This window comes from Leuciscus leuciscus (assembly GCF_965113295.1).
Source record: "Leuciscus leuciscus genome assembly, chromosome: 4".
Lineage (NCBI taxonomy): Eukaryota > Metazoa > Chordata > Actinopteri > Cypriniformes > Leuciscidae > Leuciscus > Leuciscus leuciscus.
The window spans coordinates 8,636,639-8,650,856 of record NC_138728.1 but is presented as its reverse complement, the minus strand read 5'-3'; the positions used below and the strand labels follow the sequence as shown (position 1 = coordinate 8,650,856).

The 14,218-nt window shown below is 36.8% G+C and overlaps 1 protein-coding gene across 12 annotated transcripts in view; it reads right to left on the bottom strand.

The window, feature by feature from the left end:
* Positions 1-2,027: 2,027 nt before the first annotated feature.
* Positions 2,028-14,218, bottom strand: part of flncb (filamin C, gamma b (actin binding protein 280)) — a 59,079-nt gene continuing 46,888 nt past the window's right edge. For 4 of the 12 annotated variants that reach the window (XM_082166208.1, XM_082166215.1, XM_082166209.1 and 1 more), the window contains 18 exons: positions 13,919-14,011; positions 13,436-13,535; positions 12,725-12,865; positions 12,478-12,606; positions 12,181-12,354; positions 10,070-10,231; positions 9,303-9,506; positions 8,972-9,124; positions 8,777-8,899; positions 7,912-8,157; positions 7,173-7,442; positions 6,496-6,633; positions 6,291-6,406; positions 5,797-5,932; positions 4,600-4,776; positions 4,294-4,512; positions 3,159-3,365; positions 2,028-3,082 (listed from right to left, as the gene is read on the bottom strand). In XM_082166208.1, the coding sequence (XP_082022334.1) occupies positions 2,895-3,082; positions 3,159-3,365; positions 4,294-4,512; positions 4,600-4,776; positions 5,797-5,932; positions 6,291-6,406; positions 6,496-6,633; positions 7,173-7,442; positions 7,912-8,157; positions 8,777-8,899; positions 8,972-9,124; positions 9,303-9,506; positions 10,070-10,231; positions 12,181-12,354; positions 12,478-12,606; positions 12,725-12,865; positions 13,436-13,535; positions 13,919-14,011 (2,976 nt within the window). In that variant the 3' untranslated portion in view covers positions 2,028-2,894. The remainder of the gene's footprint in view (positions 3,083-3,158; positions 3,366-4,293; positions 4,513-4,599; positions 4,777-5,796; positions 5,933-6,290; positions 6,407-6,495; positions 6,634-7,172; positions 7,443-7,911; positions 8,158-8,776; positions 8,900-8,971; positions 9,125-9,302; positions 9,507-10,069; positions 10,232-12,180; positions 12,355-12,477; positions 12,607-12,724; positions 12,866-13,435; positions 13,536-13,918; positions 14,012-14,218) is intronic. The other 8 variants (XM_082166212.1, XM_082166216.1, XM_082166219.1 and 5 more) reach the window with 5 other exon arrangements.

The window sequence follows — 14,218 nt, the reverse complement described above, 5'->3', positions numbered from 1 at the left end:
TGAGCCTACAGGGGCCAGTCACATGAAGAAACCTTTTACTCCCATTTGTAATTTGAATATACATACATAACCTATTTAATTCAGCATTTGAACTTGTGCCTCTACAGAGAAAAGTAGTGGGATCTTAATTTTACTGGGACTAAATGGACTATAAACCAAGTTATGATAACAATCTACGCCTATAAAGTTTTAACAATCGTTCTAATTCTACGAGAATAGCTCAATCCACACCACAACTATAACAGAGGAACGATATTGTTGGAATAACGTTCAGATCCAGCTGATGAATGACAGCCAATCAGAATATGAGCATTCACAGCAGCGCACACTTAGAACGTTATCGTTGTGTGGATGCTAATATAGTTATTATAGGTACGGTATGAACTTTAATTCTGCTAATGGCGCAGTGTATCCCAGCTATAACGACGACACAAAGGAACGATATCGATATCGTATCACTTATGCTAAAAGCATTGACAGCCAATCAGAATTCACCCGTTTTACATAACTGCAGCGCGCGCTAAACATGTCGTCAGTTGGCGTGAACGCTTATAATATAACATATCGTTTTTGGTGTGAACGGCCTATTATTATGAAGTAATGTTCACTACAATCGATAGATGGCGCAATTGCGTTTGTACGAAACGAGAGAGTGGAAGATGAAAGTAGAATCATTAGGAAACGTATTAAGAAAAATCTGACCGCAGAAACCGCGATTGACCAATCAGAATCAAGTATTCCAGAGCGCGCACCTGTGAATGAGCAAAGACAGCAATTGCTCTTACTCAACCAACGTTCCCGGGGAAGTAGATGGTCGTTCTGCGATCCTCTTTATCCTCCTCTTCCTCTCATCCTTGTTGCATAGATTCCTGCATTAACAAAATGGTCATCGATCAACATGAAAGCCCAAATCAAGCAATAGCCTACCTATAAAGTGACTGACATATTCCAGCTTTTTTATATTTATTGGCCTCTGATATGATGATAGATGAGCAGAATATATATAGGCTGGGCGGCTGGGCCTATATGTCTCTGGCAAAACCGATTGGATTCCTAAAACAGATCACGCATTCAAATTATGGGGCAAGATCAGAATCAGGAAAATAAAGTTATGCGTTTATATTCTGCTCATTAAACTGGAAAGAAATCTCAAGAGCTTGATAATTTGAGCATTTCACATCACACCACACACATATTTGATACACTTCAGGCCCTGAAATGTTACATTCCCGGAGTGCATTGGTTGATTAATCTCAGTTGGAACACCATTCCACTCTTATTTGCCTCTTTCCTCCTGATATGTTTAATGTGGTTCACCCAAGTTACTGTGTTAGTGATGAGAACTGAGAGGAAGCTCATCTCTCTCAAGATACTGATACACTTGATAACAGAAACACTGCTGTGCTTATTTATTTGAAACATATTTCATGTATTTATCTGGGATTCATTGGAAATATTGTTATTTTAAATCAGTTTAGCTCAAACACTGACCTGAAAGAGCTTTTCTCCCGGCCAGCATGCAGTGATTGAGCCTCTAATTATCTAATACCTCATTAACTACACCTGGCATTGAAATAGTGTACGATCGCCCTCTAGAGGCTGCGAATGAAACAAACACACGACTTACAGTCATGGACAAAATGCTTTTAAACGTTACTTATTGTTAGTTTTATTAATATATGGCACATGTTGATATGATATTGTATCTTCATTTATTATTTTGGTTAACTTGACTTATTAACTTGTCTATAAAAAACAAAATTTTTGATCATTTTGATTTTATATTTAGGGTGACAAAAATTCTGTCCAGGAACTACAATATAATATAATATAATATAATATAATATAATATAATATAATATAATATAATATAATATAATATAATATAATATAATATAATATAATATAATATAATATAATATAATATAATATAATATAATATAATATCATATCATATCATATAATATCATATAATATAATATCATATAATATAATAACATAATATGGACATCAATAAACAGCACATCATCAATTAAAATTTTAATATGCCAGCACAGTTTTACCAAACAGTAGAATAAAATATCAAACAATTAGTGTTTCTCCAACATTTCTATTTTAAATTCATCCATATAAAATCACTATAAAATGTTGCTCTTTAATATAGTCACTGTAAAAACTGTGGGATTTCAAACATTCACATGCTGAACGGTTTTTGCTACACCGTTTGGTAAAAAAAAAAAAAAAAAAAAAATCTCATCTAACCAATCACACAACCCAGTCTGCAGGGGTGCTGGGCCACCCGGGACCAGTTTAGACCCAGTGTGAGCCTAAACCTAGTCCACTAGGACTAAAATATCAGGCTTTCCCTGCTCAAACTAAGCCCTTGATCAGGAGGACCGGGTGCAAACCTAGTCCAGACTCAGAGACTAAATGATGTTATTGCATCATAAAAATAAGACCAGATTTAGCATTAGATAATAATAAAATAAAAAAAAGATTAAATAACTCAGCTGTTAAATTAAGTCTGTAAATGGTCCGGACAGTAACTTGACTGGTAACAGGGTGGACGTGATTTAGCATGTAGCATCTTCAAAACAGCAACTGCTGGGCAGTGCAAAACCATTGTATCATTCACTTCTGCTTCAAACATTCTCTAGTCTCACAACATCTAAAATAACATCATAAAAAAAAAGTTAAGATACATAACCGAGCGTGAAATGAACACATAATGAAGCTTTTGGATAAAGCGTATGCAGATATAGAACGTTTTCTTGATTATTTGTAAAACACAGTGAGTTAATATGTCATGAAAAGGCATTGTCGGTGAGTCCCGTCTCTTTCCCAGGACGATCAGTAGAGTCTTTGCATAGTGGAGAGGGTCTAAAGACAGTCTTTTAAGGCACTGTGACGTGGAAAGGGCTTCCGGGCACCATTTCTTCACCCCATTTGACTATGAGGATGTAGTCTCCTTTCTCCTTCACTGTGTATGTGACATTGTACATTCTGTTGCCCATGTGTTTGACGTAGACTTCCTCACAGGGAGTCTTTGGCCCGTGCACTCCTACCATTAACATGTTTGTCCCTGCAAAAGTAAAAGTCATCTGTAAATGTGCATTGTGTACAAATACATGCATGAATGCTTGGAAAAAGTTCTGTACCTGCTTTACTGCAGTCCACCGTGAAGGTGTTCTTCTGGCCAATGAAGGCTTTGGAGAGTCCGGCTCCCCTGGAGACCACCTTACTGGCATCAGACGAGAACTTTGGCAGAGTAGAGAAAGATCCGGCAACCGAGGATGATTTTGTCACCGTTTCCACCAGAACCGATGACGTTTCGTGTAGAGAGTGTCCGCCCGACAGACGTGCGCCTGGAAGAGTGAATCTCTTTTTATTGATTTGAAAGATGAGTTGGAAAGATGAGCTGCTGTTCCATTTGGTAGTTTTACCTTTAAATCATTACCATGTCAAACGCAAGTAAACAGTTTCACACATTTTCATAGTTTTGTAAGCTTGTGTGGTTTCAAATCCACTCAATCATAATCAGACTTTCCTATTTCAACATGAGTGCAAGAAACCTTTTCAGCTTTTATTTATAGTTATTTACTCATAGTTATGTATTTGTCATAACTTCAGAGTGCTATAAGGGCCATTTTTTATATTGAATATTTAAGGAACAACAATGCTGTTTTTCTTTCATGTTTATAATCATCTAAATAATTTATTTTTCTATATTTTGTATGATATTTTTATATTAATAATACTTGTAATTTGTAGCATTTTGTCCATGGACTACAGATGAAAAATACCCTTTGGCTAACTTTGGCACATCTACAGTAATGTTTATTAATATTTAATATAATATACACATATGGACATCAATAAATGGCACACCAGCAATTAAAACTTTAACATGAAAGTTTTACCAAAATATCGGAAACACTTTACAATAAGGTCTCATTTGTTAACATCAGTTAATGCATTAGCTAACATGACAATAAGTGTTTCGCAAAAAAAAAAATACTATTCATTGTTTCATTATTAACGATTCATTTTAAATTCATTCATAAAAAGTTGATCTTAAACAGTCACTGTAAAAGAGATTATATGCTGAATGTTTTTTTTGCGACACTGGTGTTGATTTCAAGGTGTTATAAGCAGCTTTTTTTGAATGCCATGCATAAAAAGGTCCCGACTACCTTCCAGATATGTGTCCTGAGTCACCACACCTGTCTCTGTGTCAGTCCTGTATGTAGAGAGCAAAAAACGCATAGTCTAACGTAGTGTGTGATGTCTCACCGGAGACTTTGGCTTTGAAAGGACTGCCCACGATATGCTGCGGTCCTCCATATTTGATGGAGATGAGGTAGCTGCCGGGAGCCATGGGTGTGTATGTGACCGTGTATCCTTCTGGACATTCCTGACAATCCATCTTCACTTTCGATGGGCCGTCAATGGTAACCGACAGAGCTCCTGACCCAGCGTTACACGTGTTTACAATGAAATCCGAGGGTACACCTGTGAAGGATGAGATGTATTGAGTGAATGTACGTGCGTTTGTGTCTTAACACTCGTGATTGGCTGCTTGGTTGGTTGGTGTCATACCTGTAGTTCCGCCCTCCAGTCCGGGCCCAAAAGCAGTCACCATTCCTGGATCTCCCGCCTGGCCGGGTTCCCCTACACGGATCTTGAAGGGACTGCCTGGGATGTGACTCCCGTTAAAACGGACATCAATGGAGTGGACACCGTTCTCCCGTGGAATAAACCGTATGGCGTGTTTATCTGCACAAACAGGCATGCGATGTTGAATAAGTTCAAATCCAATCTATATCCATATACTATAAACTGACATCAGTTCTAGTGTGTCTTTAAATATTACAGTGATCATAATTTGTGGGGTGTTGCATTATATTATTGTTTGTTTTACTGTATTTATTGTATTTCCTTGTATTGTATTATGTCTGCATTTCTCTATTTTACCTCAATTATCAGTTTTTGTAGTGTAATACACAAAACAACAAAATAATATAATGGAAATTAATGTTTAAAATAATATATTATATAATAATATATTAAGCAATGTATACATATATTTAGATAATATAAATAAAAATAATAATACAAAATAAAATAATATATTACATAATACATCAATATTTATATACTATACATGTAAATAATAATAATAATAATAATATGCAATATAATACACAAAATTAATGTTGGTTTAATATTATAATATAACATTTATATAACATAATAATAGTAATAATAAAAAAGAAAAACATGAATAATATATAAAATGATAAAATAATATAAAATAATGGATTTTTAAAAGAATATATTAAACAATGTATACAAATATTTTGATAATATAAATAATAATAATAATAATAAAAATATATAACAAAAAATTATATATAAATAATAATATTTATAATATACAAATACAAAAATAATATAATACAAATTGTTTGATAACATATTATATTACATAATTAATACATAATTATTTATATACTATAAATGTAAATAATAATTATAAAGCAAAAATAATATATAAATAATAATATACAAAGTAATGAAATAAAATATTTAACTAATACAATAATATATTAAATAATATATTTAAATGATATATAATATTGAAAAAATACTATACTATATTAATAATAATACAATTCTATAATATTTTTTTAATAAAATAATAAATAATAATAATAGATAAAATCATATAATTAATTATAGATCAAATAATTCCCTTGTCTTTTTCTATGCGTGAGTATGTGCCCATATGCTCACCATTGTCTAGCTCAGTGATGTAACACTCCTCCACTGCTCCAGACGGTGTGTGCACCTTCGCATCAATCGCTCCTCTCGCTCCGTTCAGCTGAACAGCGAACGAGGCCTCCTGGTTCACCTTCAGACCCGTCTCCTGCTGAGAGAGCCAGACAGACGTAGTGTTTCATCTAATCTTCAGCATTTCAAAGCTGAGTATGTAAAGAGGTGTCTTCCTCAGCAAGCATATTCACAACGGCCAACATAAAAACTACTTTGCCATGCTCTTTTGTCTTTCCTGAGAAACTCCCTTCGTGAAGGGAACTGCAAGTACACTTGTCTCATCTTATGATAAGCTGTTCTGTGCTCTCCATCAAGTGCTCTCACAGTCTCTCAAAGAGTGTGTTGATAAATAAGCTGCCATCCGCTCTCAAGAGTCCCTGAATCTCACCTGTCCCGCTGCTACAGAGAATAACGAGGCCTCTCTGCGTGAGTGTGTTTGATCTGGAGTCACTCACCTGCAGGCTGGTGATGGTAAGTAGGCGGGCGTCATCTGACAGTGATGCAATGGGAACGATGAAAGGGCTGTCTGGGATATGTTCATCGTTAAATTTGATTGACACCTCGTAGTCACCTGAAATGAAATGAAATAAACAAATGAAATGAGAGAATGAGAGATTGTAAAACACATCTGTGTATTTGAAAATAAGCACTAGCACTTACCAGGCTCCTGTACTACGTAGGCCACCCCACAGGAACCGTCCTTCCTGTCCTCAAAGGAAATCTCTGCTTTGCTGGGCCCCTCAACCGCTATGGACAAACCACCAGCACCCGCCTCACGAGTCCAGATACTGAACTCAGCTAAAAATCACACATTAAAAACAGGTTAAAAAAAATTATGCTAATGGCAAAAAATAAATAAAAATAAATACTGGTAGACCTCAGTGGTCTAAAGTAATGTTCGCACTATCCCAGATAAACAGTGCCTGACTTCCTGTCATTGTTATTTTAGGATTACTTATAGTATATACGTATATCAATTATAGTATTTATTAATATTTTGAATAAGGTTTTGTTTTTATATATCTTTTTTTATTTAAAAGTTCACTTTTTAAAAGTTTTCATTTAAATTTTAGCTTCAGTTTTAGCAATTTTGTTTTTAAAAATGTTATTAGTTCTTTCAGTGCTTCAATTAATTTTATTTCAGTTAGTTTCCAAGGTAACTAATTTCTAATTTGATTATTATTATTATTGTACATTTTTAATCTAATACTATATTTAAATAACACTAACCTAACCCTACATTTTATTTTATTTCAGAGTTACATAAATTAACAGAATTTTGTAAATATAGTTTTTAATTAACAATATCAATACTTATACTGCTTTCTGTCTCTTACCTGGAACTCCAGCCACACCCCTGTCCAGTCCAGTACCACCGGCCCGAACCTTGTGGGCCCCTCCCTCTCCCAGGGGCCCCACAGTGAACTGGAAAGGGCTTCCGGGGACATGCTGGCCCCTGTATTTGACATTGACGGTGTGGGGGCCCATCTCCTTCGGCACAAAGCGCACACTATAGGCGCTGTCCTCTCCTTCTACGATCTCAGCGTCATCCGTGTTCCCGCTGGGACTCGTCACCTGTGCGGTCATCTCCTGTGTACCTGATTCACCTGAGAGAGAAAGAGGGATGGCGTTGAGTGTATGAGAAAGAGAGGGAGAGAAGGGAAAAGAGACAGGCACACGTATAAACCATTCCACATAAAATTTCAGGCATTTCTTCTATAAAAGAAGATGTTTTGGCTGAGCTGGCCGCAGAGCTGACGGCTGCTCAGATTTTCCAGCTCGGTTCTCCTGTCATAAATGTCTGCAGTGGAAAGAGTGCGTTCACTCCCGCTCAAAAACCCCATAAACACACACATACCATGACTTCATCACATACACATACACAATAACACAAACTGAAACTTGTAAGAGCTGTAAAACTTAAAGAGATAGTACTTAAACAGACGAATTCTGTTATCAATTACTCACCCTCAAATCTCTCAGATTTGGAACATTTCAGGCGGGTAAAAAGGAAAAATTTCCCTTTAACCAGCAATCAACGCACACAAACACACACACACACACACATGCACACACCCTCTGATTGTCGGCCCTGGCCGCTGCTGAAGGGTCCCAGGCTCTCCCTGCCCAGAAATCCACCGAATACGTTCCTGAAGGGGTCCCCCCCCACCTGGGTGCTCTCTTCCACCCGCACTTCTCTCTTGGTCTCGCCTGCATGGGTCTTGCTGATCTCTGTGCGTTCTGTGCGTGTGTAGGTGTGGCTGCTGCGGGTGAAGGTACGGGTGAGTCGCTCTTGAGCCGTCACCATCTGAAACCAGTTCCCTACAGGTGAGGAACCCGGGAGACAGAGGAAATAGGAAAGAGGAGAAGGAAGAAGGAGGGAAGCAATGAAAAAAGAGAAACAGGAAACAGAAACATTTTATAGTTTCAAATGGAACCACTCTGATTCGAGAGACAGGAAGTGACATGACAGTGGGAGTCAGTGAGAAACAGGTGGGAAAGGAGACAAACCCTGTGTCTGAATATGCCTACTTCCCAACTACATAGTAGGCATAAAACAGAACATAGGTGTGAGACAAGTTTTATGTCCGAATTCATAGGACAGTAAGCGAAAAGTACCCGCATGACCTACTACTTCCGATTCTGAAGTGCATCTGATGAACACTTCACTATCCCATGAGGCCACAGTAAAAGAGATGTGCATGGCAGTGAAGCAACGCAACTGACGCTGGTAGGTCACATGACAGTGACAACATGGTGGATGTAGTATGTCCGAATTTCATTCTTGCTACCCATATTCATTCTACACAAAACATAAGTTTACCAGTCGTGAACTAATAATCAAACCAAATGTAGTGCCTACTAGGCATTATGCAATTTCAGAAAGACTTGACTCGAGACTTGACAACCCTCCCTAGCATCTCATTCCTTTTCTGCTCACCTGGAATCTTGAGGTTGAGGTCGCAAGTGCTGCCCACCGTGGAGATAGAGGGCGCCTGCCTCTTTCTGGTAATACTCTCCTTCATTCGTCCCTCGCCCAGAACCTTCACTGTAAATGGACTTCCTGTGGAACGACATGAAGAGTTTGAGAGTCGCCCACCTCAGAAAGCATGCATGTTTGAGGTCTGTGCAGTACCTGGCACGTGTTGGTCTGCGAATTTGATGTTGATGATGTATGTTCCGGGTTCGGTTGGGCAGTAGGTCACTTTGCATGTTCCGTCTTCCACATCCGAACAATTAATGTCAACTTTGCTTGGCCCCTCGATAGACAGACCCAGACCTCCATAACCTAATGTACAGATCAAGTGAGATTTATGCATGCTTCAATACGGTGCGCAAAAGTAGCTCAACTTTTCAGTGAACCTAAAGACTATGCATTCGAAAGGGCGCATACACTAAGCGTTTGGGTCAAAACTGAAGTGTACCTTGGGATTAAGTGCATAATGGACACCTAGAATACCATTTACCTGCACTTCTGGTGTCCACGATAAACTCAGCCACTTCAAAGGTGTGTCCTTCAATCAGACCTTTTCCAAACACCTTCACTTTACTGGCATCTCCAATCTCAGACTGGCCCACCATGATCTTGAATGGGCTGTTGGTCACGTGTTTTCCATTCTTCTTTACACTGACCACATGCTCTCCCACCTCCTTAGGAGTGAAGGATATTCCTAAGGAAAAGAGCAACGGGACAGGTCTTTGTTCAGGTTTAATCAGAGTTTTTTTTATGGTAGCACTATGATATCTAACAAAAGTGATAGGCCTCAGGTTTTGGCTTTACATCAAAAGCCTTTTCTGAGCTTATAGTTGATTCTCTTTGAAATCACAGGAAGGAGCTCTCAGTCTCAAATAACGTTTTTGAGACAAATCCTAAGGCATCACTAGATCAGAAAGTTTCAGTGTTTCAGAGGACTCATACTTTCTTGTTTTGGGAAACTCCAAAAATTAGTCTAGTTTCTGAAAGTGTTATAATTGCATTCCCAGTCTTTCCCTTCTGGAAAAACAGACCTAAATATTAGGTATTTCTTATTTGCAGGAGTGTACATAAACATTTGTCCAGTTAAATGCTGTCTAGAAAAAGAATGCATTTCCCACTAAAACTACCTGCAAATCATGGTTTATGGCCCTTCAACATGTCCTGCCTAAACATAATATGATCTGGCTTTTGTACAGGTTGCTTTATCAGTTCAGTCATGATGCAGGTAGGTCCTGGCAGGCCTGATGAGTGACTTACCGATGTGTCTGTTTGGCAGTCTCTTCAGCAGGCAGGGCTCCTCGTTGCCAGATGGGGCTCTGATACTCGCGGTCAGGGAGCTCAGGTCCGTCTCTGTGATCTTCAGAGACACGTCTGTGGCCGTGCCAACGTTCAGCTGAGAAGTCCTCATGGAGTCATCGCCTTTATCAAGAATGTGAGAGAATAGTTAGAGCCATAATCAATAGTAACTTTTAGAGAGAATAGAGAGCCATAATCAATAGTAATTTTTTATATATATATACACTACCGGTCAAAAGTTTTAGATCTGTACGATTTTTTATGTTTTTAAAAGAAGTATCTTCTGCTCACCAAGGCTGCATTTATTTGATTAAAAATACAAACAAAAACAGTCATATTGTGAAATATTATTACAATTTAAAACAGCTGTCTTCTATGTGAATATATAGTTAAGTGTAATTTATTCCTGTGATCAAAGCTGAATATTCAGCATAATTACTTCAGTCTTCAGTGTCACATGATCCTTAAGAAATCATTCTAATATGATGGTTTGATGTTCATGAAACATTTATGATTATTATCAATGTTGAAAACAGTTTTTTACATTTTTATTTCATGATGCTATGATGAATAGAAAGTTCAAAAGAACAGCATTTATCTGAAATGGAAAGCTTTTGTAACATTAAACACTACCCTTCAAAAGTTTGGGGTCAGTAAGAATTTTAATTTTATTTTGGGGGGAAAGAAATCAAATAAATCAATACTTTTATTCATCAAGGATGAGTTAAACTGATCAAAAGTTACAGTAAAGACATTTATAATTTTCTATTTTAAATAAATACTGTTCTTTTGAACTTTCTATTCATCAAAGAATTTTGAAAAAAAAATTTACACAACTGTTTTCAACATTGAAAATAATAATGAATGTTTTTTGAGCATCAAATCACCATATTAGAATGATTTCTGAAGGATCATGTGACACTGAAGACTGGAGTAATGATGTTGAAAATTCAGCTTTCATCTGAGGAATAAATTACATTTTAAAATATATAAAAATAGAAAACAGTTATTTTAAATTGTCATAATATTTCACAATAATACTGTTTTAAAAAAAAAAAAATTATCAAATAAATGCAGCCTTGGTGAGCAGAAGAGACTTCTTTTAAAAACATAAACAATCTTACCGATCTAAAACTTTTGACCAGTAGTGTATATATATATATATATATATATATATATATATATATATATATATATATAGATATATATAGATATATATATAGATATATAGATATATAGATATACATATTTAAACATACATTTATTTATAAAATAAAACATAAAAAAAAAATTTATATAAAAAAAAAAGATATGTAATATTATAACAAATATTATAAAAAGTGACAGTAAAGACACAAATTGTAAAAAAAAATATAAAAAAAAATAAAGAATTATATGTACTCCAACTCCATCAAAAAAATCATGGTTTACACAAAAATATTAAACAGCACAACCGTTTTCAACATTGATTTGAGAAGAAGAAATGTTTCAAAACAGCATATTAGAATGATTAATACATTAAAAAAATCCAGCTTTGCCATCACATGAATAAATTCCATTTTAAAACATATTAAAATGAAAAACAAAAAAAATATTTAACAGTATTAATGTTTTTACTGTGTGTTTGATCAAATAAATGAAGCCTTGGTGAGCATGAGAGGCTTCTTTCAAAAATCTTACCGACCCCAAACTTTTGAAAGTAGTTCTTGTTTATTTATTTATTATAATTAGAAAATATTATCCAATTATTAAAATAAGCTTTCGTTGTGCGGGTGCAACCCCAGTTCCGTCACAGAGAGAAATTGAGGGGCAAAGTGAGAGTGAGACTGAAGGAGGGGGGAAACAGCTGCTTCCTGTTTCTAAAAATTCTGCCTACTACTTTTAGAAGCATTTTACAGATGTGGTTAAATTCTCCAGGTGTGAAGGCATGCGCACACACATAAATACACACGCCAGCTAATTTAGTGATTCACAGACATTATGGAGAGACATAACTTTGCCCTCTCTTGTTCATCCTCTCTCTCTCTCTCTCTCTCACTCATAGCCATATTTGGGCACACGCAAACACCAACCTGTGATCTTGGCTGTAAAGGGGCTTCCAGCAATGTGCTTGTCATCAAACTTGACGATTATGTTGTAGTCTCCTGGGGCCGTTGGCAGGTAGGACACAGTGCAGGTGCCATCTTTATTATCCTTACAGCTGATCTCTGCCTTAGAGGGGCCCTCCACTGCCAAAGACAGACCTCCTGAGAGAAGATGAGAATAATCAAAGATGTGGAGAATAGTCAAGATGTGGATAGTCAAAAGTCTGGCAATGTGAGACTAATGCAATGCGACTGTGAGGCTGCCAGGCTTGGTTTGTGTGTTACCTTCTCCAGCGTCCTTAGTGACGATTGTGAAGGTGGCAGATTTGTTGACCATGCCGTGACTCAGACCAGGGCCGTGTGCATTCACATGCCCACTGTTAATGGCATCTACATAGAACTGCAGAGGACTTCCTGTAGGAACACATTTCCAGATGATCCATGTCAAATACAGACATTATTTAACAGACCAAATGATAACATAACTATTACAATTCCCGATTTGAGTGCAAATGTCTGATTGTTTGGGTACCTGGTATGTGATTCCCGTCATATTTGATGTCCATCTCATGCAGGCCCTTCTCGGTGGGGGCGTATTTGACTGTCACCGTCCCGTCCTTGTTATCAGTGATGTTGGGACGGGCGGTCTTACCAGAAGGCATACGTACCTCACCTGGAAAAAGACAGAATTGTGTAGGCCCAAGTGTTAATTGTAACGAATGTGCACATGTAGTGTACTTAAAATCCTAAACATACAGTATATATATATTTTTTTTAAACTCTACTTGCAGTTGCAGACAATATAATATGATTGAATTAAAAGGCCACATAAGTGTACTTCCATGATTATGCTTCTTAACACATTTAAGTACACTTTTAAAAAGTGCACTTTGTAATGGTTTACTTTAAATCATTATGTTTTAATAATGTTTTGTCATGCTTTTGTATAAAATAAAATAAAACCCATGCAGTTAAGTGTCTGAAACCATTACATTCAGTTCGCGCTTAAGTACAATATTTTATTTCTATAATAAATACTCTTTTAAAACAGCATGTCAAAGTGTACTTCATTTTCACAAGAGGCTGGTTGTCAGGGTGTTGCTAACTGGCCCAGGGTCAAAAAAGGTTTGTTAAAATATTTTTGCCTTTGCAAGTACCTCTAATGATTATCTATGTGTTTATTAATTAATTATTACTTTATTTTTATTAATTAATTATTGTATTAATTAATAAGTGTTAATACCTGTAATCTCCCCCTTTTGCACAGTAAATGGAATGACGAGATTGAATGGGCGGAGCATTGGCTCCATGGCATCCACTGCAGTAACTGGTTCCTCAGTGGCCTGGAAGAGAAAGAGATTTCAGCGTCACTGCACTGCTAACTGAGGACAGCGAGCAGAAAGTGCATGCAAAGGATTAATGACTGAAAAAAAGAAAGAAAAACAGACAAGGGCCTGACTGGTTGAGCTGCAATAGATGAAATAAAAGCAGCAGCTACAAAGCCAAATAAAGACTTGTGCAAAACACCGCCTCTGCAATGGGAGATCAACAACCGATTCATTAACTCTACGAATGCATGATCAGCCAACTAGCCGTTTTAATAACTTGTTAAAAAGATGTCAGCAGCAAAAGCTCATGGAAAATTTTGCAAAGATGGAGGAAATGATAAAGGCTGAGGAGCAGAAAGCATTTAGGATGTTATCTGATGGCTACGGGTGGTGTGTACCCAGTGAGGGGTGTAGCCCTTGTAGGGGGCGTAGGGCTGCTGTAACTGCAGTTTATCACACGGTTCCTCAATTATAGGGATGGTATCAGATGCCTGGAGAAGGAGGTGGTCACATGTTTAGGGCTTCACAGAACACACATTTACATGCAGCTAATTCAATTCGACCCACTGAACTGGAATTGAATTGCTAAGTTAAATTGAAGTACAATAAAAGTTTCTATTTGGGAGAATGATTATTTTGTAAAAACACACCATGCACTGTAGCCATATTTTGGATTTATTTATGATTGTCTGGGTAAA